General features: G+C 40.1%; 1 protein-coding gene across 1 annotated transcript; it reads left to right on the forward strand.

Moving 5' to 3' along the window:
• The first annotated feature begins 1,313 nt into the window (after positions 1–1,313).
• On the forward strand, positions 1,314–15,005 carry SRPRB (SRP receptor subunit beta). The gene is given in 7 exon segments (NM_001190876.1): positions 1,314–1,467; positions 2,009–2,103; positions 3,163–3,240; positions 6,448–6,530; positions 10,594–10,730; positions 12,052–12,106; positions 14,650–15,005. Coding segments are annotated over 7 exon segments (816 nt in total). The 3' UTR covers positions 14,864–15,005.
• Positions 15,006–16,196: the final 1,191 nt, after the last annotated feature.

Genomic DNA, 16,196 nt, shown 5'->3' on the forward strand with positions numbered 1-16,196 from the left:
CAAACAGCAAGGATAGCATCAGTAATAGGCTGGACAGGCAGTTGCTGGGTAGCTGTCCTCACAGACATATTTTTTGTGTGTAAGGTTGCGATGCCCTTTGTGCACGGTTGTGGTTTTTGCAGTCTTCTGTGACAGTTTTTGTCATCAGGCATTAGTGCATGAGAACCCTCCCTCCACGGCCTTTCACCAGCTCCATTTTTCTGATTTAAATAAATAAATAAATAAATAAAGTGACTCCATTTTGATTCTGACAACTTTTTCAATGGCAATGTGGAACTGTAGTAACTTTTTTCAATCTTTCAGTGACACTGACATCTTCATGTCTCTACTCAGTCATACAATTAAATTAAATCATGTGTACATTTTAAAACAATGACAACCTGTTTAATGACAGAGACTGTGAACTGGGACCCTCGAGGTTGGCCACTTTTGGTGTTTTATTTGGGCCACAAGTTTTTGAATGCTTTCAATTACCTACCAAAATTTCAAAAGTGGAAAACTTCCCATAAAAACCTGCCTTTATTGCTTCTCTTGAAAACTGGAAGAACTGGCCACCTAGGTCCCACAACACCTACCTGGCTGAATAAGGTCGGCCCCACTTTCAGCAGAAATAACCTCTGCAGTTTTCAACAGCCCCAGCTCTCCTGGGCGTTGACTTTCCTAGTTGCTTCCTTTAATGCAGACGTTTGAGTTTGCAGCCCTAGATTGACAGTGTAGGGGCACTGAATTAGTTAGCTTTCCCACGCACATCATTTCTTATACTCATTTTTTTCTGCACAGCACCTCTTTTTCCTTTAACCACTCGCACATGCTAACTCGTTCTTCAGGACTCAGTTCGAATTTCCAGAAGCTTTTCTCTGAACTCATGATGGACTCTGCGTCCCATTATGTATTCCCGCATCGCTCCGCGCATCCATCTAGCACATCCCTTGCCACATTAAATTCAGATTAAATGTTTGTAGGATGCTTGAGTTCTTCACAAGTCTCACGTCACTTAGCGACGGTCAGGAAATCCTCAGTGGTAGTTTCGGGAGTCATTCATTTTATTGATTTCATCATTCTTTCAACAGCCATAACGTACGTGACGACGACTGACTCGTATCTTCAAAGATGTGTGTGTCCCTCCCCTGTCGTTCTGCAGGAGGACCGAGTACCAGAGAACTACAACTCCCATCAGGCACTTGGGGATCACCGCGGCTGAGGGAGAGACTAAGGCTTAGGAACCACCATTCGCGTGAGGCTCTGCTCCCTGCGCCTGCGCAGAGTGCAGGGCCACGTCGCTTTTGCGGTACCCGAGACCACGCGTTTCATCCATGGCTTCCGCGGACTTGCGCCGGGTGGCAGATGGCGGCGGTGCTGGGGGCACCTTCCAGCCCTACCTAGACTCCTTGCGGCAGGAGCTGCAGCAAACGGACCCAACGCTATTGTCAGTAGTGGTGGCGGTTCTTGCGGTGCTGCTGACGCTAGGTAAAAGGCGGCCGGTGGTTATGGCGGGTGCGGGGCGGGCAGAGGTCCGGGCTGAGAGAGCGCCTTGAGGGCATCAGGAGGGTGAGACCCACCCAGTCTACACCCCACCCTCTCGCCTGAAGCAGCGGCAGCAGCGGGGCGTTAAGGGAGATCCCGGGCGACCCCCGGAGTTACATCCTGGTCTTTGGGGCGCGGATTGCTCTTCGTCATCTTCCCTGTCATGCTTGAGTGCGCTATTCCCCACCTTCCGCTGTTCTCAGTGCAAGGATTCAGGGTCTTGACAGCAACTTTCAGCCTATACCAAGGTAGTGAGATCGCACTTGAGTCCCCAGTCAGAGTAAGGAGTGCAAAGAAAAGTTGACAGTTGACACGCCCGGCTCAGTGGGCCCCTAACAACAGCAATAGTAACCATTATGATAAAAGTCAGTTCCAGGTGAATGAGGTGTTTCATCACAGACTTCTGTGAATTTCCCCACCCCAGCCATGCACATATACTGATTGCCAAGGCGTAATTTCTGTTGTTTTTCTTTCTATTCCACAGTCTTCTGGAAGTTAATCCGGAGCAGAAGGAGCAGTCAGAGAGCTGTTCTTTTTGTTGGCCTTTGTGACTCCGGGAAAACGTTGCTCTTTGTCAGGGTAAATGATTTCATTTACACCCCTGTTAAGCTTAATAGAAAATTGTATAGCATCCCAGTATTCCTGTCATCTCATGGTTTATTTTCTAAAAGAAGCTGATGCTGGTAAATTTGAGAGTTACCAAATTTACTTGACTTACTTGGGAGAACAGAAAGACTCTTAGAAACCCATAATTGAGAAATGTTGATCATTTTTCCTCTTTTTTCTTTTTTTTTTTTTGCCCTTGCCAGATGCTGATATTTAGTCTTTATCACATTTAAGGGTTTTATTTAATTAGTTTCATTCCAGAATAGCAGAAGCACAGAAGCCAGTGGTCTACAGTTTATCATTCCTTGGTTAACAAATTCTTATGAGAGTTTATCAAAGACACTTTTTCACAGGATGATCCTTCTTTGACATAGTGGGCTAGTTAGCTTCTTTTTACTAATATTTATTTTTAATACATTTAGTATTTTTAATAGTGTGTTTTAACATGGTGAATAGGAGAGGTTTTCTGCTTTTTAACTTTTCTTTCTGAGAGTATAAATTATTTCCCTTCCATTCAAGAAATAGCTCAAATCTTTTTTTTTTTTTTTTTTTTTTTGAGGCAGGGTCTCGCTCCAATGCCCAGGCTGGGGTACAGTGGCGGGATCTCCGCTCATTGCAGCCTTGACTTCTGGGACTCAGATGATTCTCCCACCTCAGCTTCCGAGTAGCTGGGACTACAGGCGTGCGACACTAAGCCCGTCTAATTTTTTATATTTTTTGTAGAGATGAGATTTCGCCACATTGCCCAGGCTTCAAATCATTTTTGATGGTTAAAAATCTTTACAGAAGATTGGGAAATTTGGCCACTAACTGTCTTTTGAGAATAATGTTATTTTTATACCATTAAGGAGTAAAATTTGCAATTAATTCGATTTTTTTTTCTACAGGTAAAAAATATTAATATGGTCTTTTTCACCTATTGCAAGCAGCATTCATTTACTTAACCTTACACCTGGGAGACTTAGAATAATATAACTCAATTTTGGTTTGCTATTAAAATGTTGAATATCTCCCATCTTGTTTTTTTTACAGTTGTTAACAGGCCTTTACAGAGACACTCAGACTTCCATTACTGACAGCTCTGCTGTATACAGAGTCAACAATAACAGGGTAAGATGTTTGTGGAGTTTTGGAGTCTGACAGTCTTACTTTACTGTGGTGTGTCAGTTAAGGACATTTTTAGGATGAGTTCATCTGAGGATGTAAGTACCATTTGTAGCTTATTTTTATGGAGAAACATATTCTTTGTGACAAATTCTGCTCTTGACAATCTGTACAGTAGATTTAATCATGCCCTCCTCTGCATTGTTGTACCTTAATGTACAGTAATGTTATATCACATTTTATTCTTATTTTTTGTTTCTGTGTCTTCTTTCCAACTTTACAGTGAGTTCTTAAGAGTGGGCATTAAACCTTTTATGTTTTGAATAGGTAATACATGCACGTGGTACAAAAATTCAAAAGGTTAGAAAGGATATTTGGTGAAAAGTAATTTTTGCTTTCCGTTCCCCACTACCCCGTCTTCTCCTTAGAAGCAGTAACTTACTTTTTTTGTGTGTAGCCTTCCAGATGTTCTGTGCTTATATAAACATGTCTGTATATCCTTTATTGTTTTTTCTTTTTAAATACTGTTCTGCCCATTATTTTTTTTCATACAGCTGATACGACTTGGGCTTTTCTTATTCTCCTATATTTGTATACGTAGTACCACCTGGTTGGTTTATGAGCTGCATAGTACTCCACTCTGTTGCTATACCACACAATTAAATTCTTACTTAATCAGGACCGTGTTAATAGACATTTAGTTTTGTTATCATAACCTTTGTTTTTACAAGCAGTGCTGCAATGGATATCTTGCAGAGTATATAGGAGTATATTTCAAATATAAGGAATCACGGGTCCTGGCTTGGTGGCTCATGCCTGTAATCCCAGCACTTTGGGAGGCCGAGGCAGGCAGATCACTTGAGGTCAGGAGTTCAAGACCAGCTGGCCAACATAATTAAATCCCGTCTCTACTAAAAATGCAAAAATCAGCCTGGTATGGTGGCGGGTGCCTGTAATCCCAGCTACTCGGGAGGCAGAGGCATGAGAATCACTTGAACCCGGGTGGTGAAGGTTGCAGTGAACCAAGATTGTGCCACTGCACTCCAGCCTGGGCGATAGAGCGAGACCAAACGAATTGTAATGCGTAATAAGTTTGTTTGTTTATTTGCTTGTTTTTGAGAAACAGTCTCACTGTGTTGCCCAGGCTGGAGTGCAGTGGCGTGATCTTAGCTTACTGCAACCTCTGCCTTCGGAGTTGAAGCGATTCTCCTGCCTCAGCCTCCTGAGTAGCTGGGATTATAGGCACCCACCATCATGCCTGGCTAATTTTTGTATTTTTAGTAGAGATGGGGTTTCACCATGTTGGCCAGGCTGGTCTTGAACTCCTGACCTCAAGTGATCCTCCCACCTCAGCCTCCCAAAGTGCTGGGATTACAGGCGTGAGCCACTGCGCCCAGCCATGTAATAAGTTTTGGTGAGTGAGTGGAGTGAGGGCTGGTTGGAGGGTGTGGGTGGATGGATAGATGGATGAATTAGAATTGTGATTTGAGACCTTTTCTTCTTCTCTTTGTCTTCTTTCCCCTTTCTCAGGCCTCCAGAATTAAAGATTGTAAAGAAAGATAAAGGGACATATTTGTAAATATCTTAGAGAGAGATATATATTTTTTCAATGATGACACTCTTTGTGGCCCAGACCTTTCTAAACTCCCAAGGATTCAGATTTTGAAATTCCAGGTTTGGAAGGTCATCTGGTACCTGCACTAGATTTTTAACGTAGGATATTCTAGGATACACTTTAGATCTGTACCTTCTAATATGCAGCCAATGGCCACATGTGACTGTTGAGCTATAAACTAGGACTAGTCCAAATTGAGGCATGCTATAAATGTGAAGTACACACCAGATCTTGAAGACTTAGTATGGAAAAAAAGAATGTAAAGTATCATTAATACTGTCTTTTTTTCATTACATGTTAAAAGGTAATATTTTGGATATATGAGATTAAATAACTATTAAAATTAATTTTACCAATCTCTTTTTACTTTTTTATTATGGTTACTGGAATATTTAGAATTACATATGTGGCTTCTGTTAGTCTATATTTCTATTCTATCTCTATTTCTACTGAATATTTAGAGCATTTTTCCCTTCCTTCTTCACTCTTCCTCCTACCCCCTTACGTTTTCGATCTCATCTCTTTAGACAATAATGTACCTAGTAATGTATCTTCCGAATTGCTTAGGGTATGTGGTGTAGTGTTGCTTTTGAAATGGAGCAATAAGTCCCAACCTGGGGTCTCCAGACTCTTAACAGTCCTTAAAAAAAAGAGAGGGACTAATAAAAAACATTTATATTTGTCTATAAAGAAATGCACAGGCTATGTGAAAGGTAAGGTCATAATAAACCCAGCTGGAATTGTGTTAAACCTGTACAGATTGTCTGCTTCTGAACTGTGGGTATGGTTGGCTGTGGATAACGTAGAACATCTAAGAAATGATCAGTGGGTCTGCTGCATGTACCAGGCCACATCTGAGAGTCTTATTGTTGAGCACAGCCACAATTGCACTGAATATAAGCTCTATTCCCATTCCAGGCCTTGACCTTATATTCAAGAATGGCGGCCTGGAATGGTGAATAGAACTTACTAGGGTGCATCATAGATTTGCTCAATAGGGGCTCCAGAATTGATACAAATACTGATCGAGTTGGAACAAATAAATGATGTGTCTGGAAGATAAATATTTTAAAAATTAGATTAAGCATGGAAATGATTAAAGTGTACTTTGTTATAAAGATTGGAGATCCCAGTAAGAGTAATAAGCTCTATGAAAAATTGTAAGTTCTTATATTACATTATTAGTTTATGAGTATTTGTTACTGTTTTCACATTTTTGCTTATATTCATACTGTACTCCTACTTTGCTGTACTCACACTGGTTTATCTCCCAAGCTGACTCAGGTAGATCATGCTTCCCTGACACCCCCAGACAGGCTTCTCCTGTACCCTCAGAACATTTATCAACGTTCCCATTTTATATTTATGTGTAATTTTACTTTATGTTCACCTTTCTCATAAATTTTGCTAGACCAGGAACTGTGTCTTTGGCCACTGTTACATCCCCAGAACGTTGACTAGTGTTTTATGAGTAGAAGATGCTCTGTGAACATTTGTTTGATTAAGTACCAGTCTGGTAGCCAAAATATGATACTAAAGGTTTATACTGTGAACGTGGAACTCTACTGAAACATTAATGTTATTGCTGCCATCCCCAGGGCAATAGTCTGACCTTGATTGACCTCCCCGGCCATGAGAGTTTGAGGCTTCAGTTCTTAGAGCGGTTTAAGTCTTCAGCCAGGTAAGAAGGAAAGAAGTGAAATGGGCTTGTCTAGGTCTGTATCTGTATATCAAAGCCACTCATGTGATTTGCTCTGGTGGTGTTTGGGAGGCAGCTTGGTATCCTTTGGTAGGCCTTGAGGTGACCTTGGGGTCAGCCAGTTCTGGCTTGCAAGTCCACCTTCACCTGGATTATGAGGATTTTATGGGATTAAAATGCTTAAAAAGTGTTTTTTAGTGTTTAGGAAATGTTAACCCTTGTCATTGTTACTAAATGTTTGCATTTATTCTGAAGATGAATTTAATAATGTATATGACTATTAAAATCTGAAAAAAGAATTTTAAAGCTGGGCTGAATCCTAGAAGTTATTAAATGCCAACATCATTTATATATATAGTTTTTGGTTTTTTTTGAGACAGAGTCTCATTCTGTCGCCCTGGCTGAAGTGCAGTGGTGTTATCTTGGCTCACTGCAACTTCCACCTCCTGGGTTCAAGCGATTCTCCTGCCTCAGCCTACTGAGTAGCTGGGATTACAGGCACACGCCACCACACCCTGCTAATTTTTTATATTTTTAGTAGAGACGGGGTTTCACCATGTTGGCCAGGCTGGTCTCGAGCTCCACTGGCCTCGGCCTCCCAAAGTGTTGGGATTACAGGTGTGAACCACTGCGCCCAGCCCATATATATTCTCAAAACCTAAAATTGATGTTTCAAGAAGTACAGAACAGTATTTCCATATTTCTTTTAGTGTGTGCCCTGGTGTTACTGATTCTTAAGTTCTTCCCTAAAAGTCTTATGCTGCAGTTTCAGATGCTTCTTTTTTGGTCTCTAACATTAATAAAAACTGAAGAGGAAATCAGTATGCCACATTTCACTGATTTGAAGACACATTTTATTATCTCTGAATTTGGAATATATCTTACAGTTGATGGTGTCATAGTTTAATTGGCAATATTTTCTCTTAGCAGTCCCTAAAATAATGTCTTTTAATTGGCAGCATTTTAGTTTTGATGGAATGAAGTAGTTGATTCTTTGCCTTTTATTGAAGATGGCTAGACTGAAATTTCATTATTGCATCTTTGCCCACAAGATGGTGGTGATGAACAATTTGTCACAGATAAGAATGTGATTTTTATTCCTTGGATAATTGAGACAAATCTAGAACTGGTAAATTTTGCCATAATTGGGTTTTTATTTCCAATTAATTTTTTTTCTTTTTCTATTGCCAGTTCTAAATATTTTATGATTTGCAGTATAACTACTCTGTGATTCATGTATTTTGGGTAAATAAAACATGCAAAATATGAAGATAAAACTTAGTTCAAATACATTATAATAATGATACATGCAAGTTGAAAAGACATTTACTATATTGGTATGTGACTTTTTTTAATTCTGCTGTCTTGCTTTGCCAGGTTTCCCTAGTGGCTATTTTCCCTCTCCTGATTTGAACATATGCTATTGCTGTTCTTATCGTCATCCCCTCCCCCACTTTAAAAACATTGCTTATTTGAGTGTCTGAAACCAATAATAGCAGTTTCCTTTTCCTGAACCTGAAACACTCCAACTTTGATCTTCCTCACATCTTCCTTTTATTTATGTTCCTTTTTAACCCCCAACCATACTTTTTTTTTCTCTTACATTCAGTGATAAGAATTACCAGGATGTTATGTTTATGGTCTTTTGCTCCCCATTGCTTCTTGAATTTTACTTCTCTTTAGATTCAGTTTTCTCTCACTGAGTATATCTTTTAGAAGTGTTTCCAGAGAGGGTGATGAGTAGTCAAATGTTTTCAGTCTTTGTTCATTTGTATCTCTATTTGGCCCGCATTTTGGAATGACTGTTTTAGCTGAGTGCAGAGTCCTGGGTGGCAGCCGCATGACTCCTGACATCATTCATCTGTTGCAGATGAGAATGCTGTTGCCAGTCAGTCTAATTGTCATCTCACTGTAGTAAGTCTGCCTGATTTGACCTATCCAGGGATAGATTTTCTTCTGTTTAAGGATGGATTTAGCTTTATCATTCTTGGAATTCGGGTGTGCTGTTCCAGACCAAAGATTCTCCTCAGTTTTGGAAAATTCTCACCATCGTTTCTCCAGGTAGTGCTGTTTCCCCCATTATCATTTCTCACGCTCTGGAAATCTTATGAATGTTATTGAACCTTATTATTCTGCCTTTCTTATTTCCTCTCTATCATATCTTACAAATCTTTCTACCTCGCTTATTGTAAGATTCCCTCAGATTTGTTTTCTAGTTTATTATATTCTTTTCAGCTGAGCATAATCTCTGCTTAACTTTTCCATTGATTTATTAATATCATTTACTATATTTGTCTAAAATACTTACCTTTTCAAACCAGCCTGTTTCTTTTTATATTATTTTATTCTTTATTGTAGTTTGTAGTATTTTCTTAAATAATTTTAAACATTTACTTTATAGATAGATAGCTTTATTATCCTAGTTTTGGGGTGCTGATTATTCTCTTTGGGGTGCCAGTTATTCTCCTTCATAATTATTTTCTTCTGTGCCTTGTAATTTTTGATCCAGAACCTTTCTTCAAGAGTGACACATCATTGATATTGTGGTTGGTCTTCTTTAATCCTGTAGGATATGAAAGCCTTGCTCCATAAGCAGTTCATAATTCCTTCTGTTGGGGCCATAGGGCTTCAATAAGTCTGGCCCAATTTTTACGTAAACCTTTCCCCTTGCAGGTCTTATACCTGGAGACTATAAATTCATACCCTGTATCTGTGGGAGGCAGTGGAGGCCTGGTGTTTCTAAGGGAACTTTTTTTGCAAGCCCCGACCTCCCTGAGACTATTTTAAGTTGTAGGCTTTGTACAGGGCGTTCGGTTCTAGCTCCCTAGCTGCATGTTGGCCATTGCATGTCTCTTATCTCCACCTGGGCATTCAAACCCTTGCCCATAAGGCTGGTATTTTGTTGTTTTTTTTTTTGAGATGGAGTCTCGCTTTGTCGCCCAGGCTGGAGTGTAGTGGCATGATCTCCGTTCACTGCAACCTTTGCCTTCTGGGTTCAAGCAACTCATCTGCCTCAGCCTCTCAAGTAGCTGGGATTACAGGCTCCCGCCACCATATCTGGCTAATTGTTATATTTTTAATAGAGATTGGGTTTCATCATGTTGCCCAGACTCGTCTCGAACTCCTGACCTCAAGCGATCCGCCCATCTCAGCCCCCCAGGTGCTGAGATTACAGGCGTGAGGCACCACACACCCGGCCCCCTAAGACCTGTTGTCTACCGTTTCCCTGGGCTGCTGCACTTTAGCTTTGATATTTCTTTTTTTCTGTCACATGAGGGGTCCCACTATGGCTGTGTTAAGTGACGCCCTACCTGGTCACTGTGCTTCTAGTTCAAGCGCCCTCTAAGATTGCTTTGTCTTCCATTTATGCACCAGTATTCTTCATAAGACAGAAAAGCATGAACTCCACAGGTCGTTGTGTCACACTTCGCTGTCTGACTCGGTTCTCCTTCATTTCCCCATCTCCCTGTGCACCAGCTTACCTTGACTTCCCCAGGGAATTTGTTTCATGTATTTGTGCCTTGAACATACTGTAGACTGAGTATCCCTTATCCATAATGCTTGGAACCAGAAATGTTTTAGATTTTAGATTTTGGATTTTTGGATTGGGGATACTCAACCTGTACTTTCCAGACAGTCTGTGTCCCAATTTTTGGTCTAAGATTCAACTCAACTGTTACATTCTCCTTAAAGTTACCTTTGACCTGGTCTCATTTAAATGATCTTTCTCTTTATTCCTGTTACACGTGTGCATAGTTCTGTCTTGGCATTTTTCTGTGGTTCTCTATATGATGATTTGTCTTGGAGGACAGGCATCATTTCTTACTGTCTTTTTTCAGCTTCAGTCATTGATACACAGTAGCACTCAATAGTTCCTTGTTAAATGAGGATTTGTGTTGTATGATAACATATGCACAGACCTGCATGTGTGTCTGCTGAGTGTTAATCACCAAGACTGACTTTGAAGAAATTCAGGATAGTTTTTCAAGATAATGATGTCCTGTTACATGTTCACGTGCCAGTTTTTCTTTTTTTCTCCCACCAGGGCTATTGTGTTTGTTGTGGATAGTGCAGCATTCCAGCGAGAGGTGAAAGATGTGGCTGAGTTTTTGTATCAAGTCCTCATTGACAGTATGGGTCTGAAGAACACACCATCATTCTTGATAGCCTGCAATAAGCAAGGTGCCGTCATGTTTTCTTGCAATAATAATTGAGTTTTTTGGGGATTGCTGCTACTAAGAATTATTTCCATTATTTACAGTTGTTATTGAGGATGAGAGATAATTGCTATAAAGAACTATAAATTGAAGGATTTTTAATCTTAAAATTTATTTCTACTCCTACCTTTTCACCAGTCTTCTAACCAGAAGACCAAGGAATGACAACCAAGAGACTGCTAACTGATTTTTCTTTGATACAGTGTTTTTTCCAATTATAAATTATTTTACCATACCAAGTTAGGTTCATCAGATTGACAATATGTGATATCAGATGCACAGTTTTGAAGGATGGAGTCTCTGCTTTCAAAGAAGTTTAACAAGTTTACTGTACAGCACATTTTCCTTTTTTTTTTTTTTTTTTTTTTTGAGACAGAGTCTCACTCTGTCACCCAGGTTGGAGTGCAGTGGCACGATCTTGGGACACTGCAAACTCTGCCTCCTGGGTTCACGCCATTCTCCTGCCTCAGCCTCCCGAGTAGCTGGGACTACAGGCGCCCACAACTGCGCCCGGCTAATTTTTTGTATTTTTAGTAGAGATGGGGTTTCACCATGTTAGCCAGGATGGTCTCGATATCCTGACCTTGTGATCCGCCCGTCTCGGCCTCCCAAAGTGCTGGGATTACAGGCATGAGCCACCATGCCCAGCCAAACCGCAGGTCAGCAGCACATTTTATCAAGGGGAGTTTGCTGAAGTTGTTTTCTTTTAACCTGATAACCATTGAAAACTTTCCAGTAATCCCCAATAAAACTGGGCTTCAGTTCGGTGACCTGTACAATAAGATAGACTGGTGGATCTCTTCAGGTCCCTTTCAGATCTGAAATTCTGATTCTATGACGAGGCCAAGGCATTTCTCAGAAGTGACCAGTTAATATTGATAATGCCTTATCAGGAATGCAGTTATTAGCATCATTACCTGACCTCTTTATTTCTCTGATTGAGTATAAGGAAGGGAGTTATTGTTTATTTGCCATGGGCTTTGTGCCAAACCAGGGCTTGTTTCTTACCTTTAGTACACTTAATGCTTTAAATGTATCATCTTAGTATCAACTGGAAACATGCTAAGTTGACTTTTAAATGACAGGTAGGGCATTGTCTTTTGGTGTGTGAAGGCACTTCTCACAATCACAGCACTGGTAGGTTTTCTTTCTGTTAAACTGACTAAACTTACATGTGCATTGAATTGAAAGGTCTGTAAGGTATGAAGAACTTTAGTGAAAGCTAAAGTCAGTTTTAGGGTCACCAGCATAATATAAACTACAACAGTGTCTTTATTTCTTTACAGATATTGCAATGGCAAAATCAGCAAAGTTAATTCAGCAGCAGCTGGAGAAAGAACTGTAAGTGTGAAAGAGGCCTGTTGGTTAATTATATATCTTAACACTTAGACTGTAAGCAGCATATGCACGTTTCTTTTGTTTGGTTGTATGTGATTATCACAATTATAGACTGAAGATTAGTGTGATACATATTTGTTAAATAATTTACAAAATAATGGAATCACAGAAACTTACTGGGATGCTTATATTTTACAATTTCATGGAAAGATTTTTTTTGAAACCATAAACTCAATGTATTTTACCATTGTTACTAAATCATTCATAGTTGAAAGGTTTTGGAAGCTAAAACATTTTACATGCCAACTTGAGAACGGTGTTATTTCAGTGAGTGGAAGTGTTTGTTCACCACTCAATAATGCATGTGGAGCGGTATTTAAGGATGCATGTAAATAATAAAAAATAAAAACTGAGAATCAGGAAAAAAGAAATTAAAACATTTAAAAGCCACTTTGGAAATTATTATTGACAGAATAAGAACAGAACACCGAGGAAGACTGCAAGTCTTTGATACTATATTGTAGCTTCTTAGATTATTAAAGTACTTGGCAATATTATATATCCTGCTTTGAGTGTTTCAAAGTTTATAAATTGAGCTTTTGAATTTTAAGGCATCTAGCATGTCTTCTGTGTTATGCCAGTTTGTAAGAGCTAGCCAAAAGCTGGCTTAGAAGAAATGATCAACATTTATAGTAAAGCAAGTTATGTTTTCCTATTGCTTTTGTGTAAGGCCTTGAAAAGGATCTGATGAGGAAAAACTGTACAAATTCAACTTTTAGAATCTTGGCTCCTCACTATGATTTACTGACTCCCTTATTCATTTAAGAAGCACCTGTAGTGCATCTAGTAGATGCCAAGCCTGCAGTCGGGAGCAGCTGTAGGAGGAAATGTGTTCCTGTACTCAGGAGCTTAGAGTCTAGTAGAATCCAGTCAGCTTCGGGCATTGGCAAACTCCTGCCTGGGCTTGCAAGCCAAGAGTAAATCGACATTTTTAAAGGGCAGGTAGAAAACAGAGGAAAAATATGTGACAAAATATTTAATTTCTGGCTCTTTGCAGAACAATTCTGCCGGCCCTGCCTATGCCATTTTCAGTGGTTCCTTTCCCTCTGGAGCTGCGAGTTTATCACCCTGTCCTGGGCTCTTGATGCTCACTCTCTTGGATTGTATCTGTTGCTTGCCGTTAGGTTAATAGGGACATTGGAACAATTCGATGGTTGGGTTTTTTCTAAAAATTCTCTTGCAATTGTTGGGAATTGTTTTGGGGAAGCCAAAGCTGTCATAATGCTATTTGTGAATCAGTCTTTGGTTATTTTTAACAGTACAGTCCAAGTCTTCCCCTGGTTAAAACACATTTTCCATAGGCTGTTTGCTTTTCACTCTGTAGACTTAGAGAAAAACAATACAGAAGGCAAGCTTTATTAAAAGGCAGTGAAACGAAATGTTGAAAAGTTGTAAAGGTTAACATCAGTTAAAACTAGGAATCTGACTAATTTTAGTTTAATTTCAGATTTATGAGAATTAGGTCCTGTTAGCTTTGAGGCATTTCATAGTCTCTGAATAGCAAGGTATACTATATTTACATGGCCTTATGGCAAAAGCTGAATACATACTTTTTTTCCTTAAAAATTTTTTATTGTAAAATATCTTACATATGAAACTCACATGCATTAAGCTTAAAAAATATTAAAATGAGTACCTATGTACTCACCACCATGCCTAGAAGGCCCATTTTTCTCCCCAAAAGCTTTTCCCTCAGGAGGTTACCAATATCCAGTTTTGTATTATTTTTTAAAAATACTTCTATAGTTTGTGTGTGTGTGTGTTCGTTCCTAAACAGGGTATTGCTTAGTTTTGTCTGTGGATTCTTCACTAATTTTGAAGCAACTTCACAGAAAAAGAAATGCTTTATTTTGTAAGAAAGAAGATTGGCAGCATGCATTCCTGCTTCTGGATAGCAGAAAGGGAAGGGGAGGCCGGCAAATGAGTGTTGCTTATGCACCCTTTATTAGGACCAGCAGGTGGCAGTAAGGGGACTTACATTGGGAAGTTTTGGTGGTTAAAGAGGTTGGGTAATAGTAATTGTGCCCCAGTTAGATATGAGCATCTGGAGTTTGTGGATTTCTAAACTCCATATCCAAATAGACTCAAGATAAAAATACATACCCTATCTACCCACACTTAACTTTCAGAAACTTATGTTTTTATAACACTTATAGCATGTATTTTAAAAATATATTTTTAAATAGCATCATTCAGGAGATCCTCTTAGTAGGGGGCCCTGGGCTGGAAGAAAGTTGGTGTGACCTGGTCCACTGCTGACCTGCCCTCTAGCCCTGTGACGTCCAACCCCCTCCCCCACTAACCTACCTCACCTCTCTGTCCAAGAGAGGGACTTATAAATGCAAAGGATTATTCAGCAATCTTAATAGCATAATTGGCAATTCTATGGTTAAGTTTTAAATGAGTGCTGAAATGTTTAGAAACTAACATGATTTAATTGCTGTATAAAAATATTGCCTCCTGACTTGTTTCCTTTTGCCCCACAGCAACACCTTACGAGTTACCCGTTCTGCTGCCCCTAGCACACTGGACAGTTCCAGCACTGCCCCTGCTCAGCTGGGGAAGAAAGGCAAAGAGTTTGAATTCTCACAGTTGGCCCTCAAAGTGGAGTTCTTGGAGTGCAGTGCCAAGGGTGGAAGAGGGGATGCGGGCTCTGCTGACATCCAGGACTTGGAGAAATGGCTGGCTAAAATTGCCTGAGAGGCAGCTCCAAAGCACAAGACCCGGATGTGTGTGATACACAGTTTTGGAAAATGGGCAGTGGTAGTCTGGAGTTGATAAGGAAGGGGTACAAAATGTGGTTAGAAACATTTCCTTGTTGAAACAAAGTACTGTTGAAACCAGCTTAGAATTTTTTTTTTTTTTAAGTTCATTTCTCCCTTATGGCTGCCTTTCAAACAAGTAAGTACCTTTTATTTGATGCCTGTATCTTCCCTTTGTTAAGGTTTAACTTGATGTAGGGTCAAGGTTTTTGTGACAAGCAGACTCCACACAGAGAGGATATGATGAGATATGGCCATCACCTGAAAAGTTCTCTTATCTTCTCCTTCTATGCTTTGGTCCCTTTCTCCTGGAAACAAACCTGCCTGTGTATGAAGCTAGTTGATTTCCAGTTGCCTCTGACGTTCACAGGCAAAACATTGTCTAGTCCTTTGCGAATTTCTCTGATTTGTGGGCACAGTTAACGAAGTTTCCCCGCATGTGAAGACAAGTACAAAATAGCAGAGCCAAGCAGACAGTGGGTCTGTTCTTCATTAGCTCAGTGACTTGTCCACACTCCAGTCTTAGCACTTATGTTTCAAAAGCTTGTCACAAACCCTTGGAGTCATTCCCAGATAACAGAACTGGACATGATAAATCCCCTAATGCCAAGGGTCTAGTGTGTTCTTAGTAGTTATACTGGGAAGTGTATGGAGATTTAGGTGCTGCTCTGCTTCTCTGGATGGCCAAAGGCTCCTGGGCCATCTTTATGTGCTGCTCGAAGATCTCCTATTTTGTACTCTTGGCTAGAATGCTGTGGAGCAAATACAAAGTGAAAAAAGTTCTCTGTAAATTTCTAAAGTGCATATTCATTGATGCCAAAAAAAAAAAAAAAAAAAAGTTGCCTTTTGAAGTGATGTTCTTTGCTGTCTTCTTAAACATGAGGCTTTTAAAAATGATTAGTATATTTTGTGGTAAAGAAAACAGGCTGTCTGGCTCAAAGCAATTAAATAGAATGGAATGGTGAGTACCAATGAGTGCACATGTCAGGATTCCGGCCTAACTCCTTGTTTCCTGAGCCTAAAGATTGCAACATACATAGGAACACACTCTCCTATTCCTACCTCACACACTCAAGGACAAGCCCAACTAAAGCTTACAAGGAGAGCAGGGTGGCTGTGTCCAGGTGAGAAGCCAGTTATGGAACAGTGCATTAAGAGCCGTGGTAGGAGAGGCCCACAGTTCTCTGGAGCATTCAGCAGGGGCACCCCACTTGGCCTTGAGGATCAGGGGGAGTCAAAGGATAAAGCATGGGGCTGATGCCATCTGAGGG

The sequence above is a fragment of the Macaca mulatta genome, chromosome 2 (assembly GCF_049350105.2).
Source record: "Macaca mulatta isolate MMU2019108-1 chromosome 2, T2T-MMU8v2.0, whole genome shotgun sequence".
In the NCBI taxonomy this organism is placed as follows: Eukaryota; Metazoa; Chordata; class Mammalia; order Primates; family Cercopithecidae; genus Macaca; species Macaca mulatta.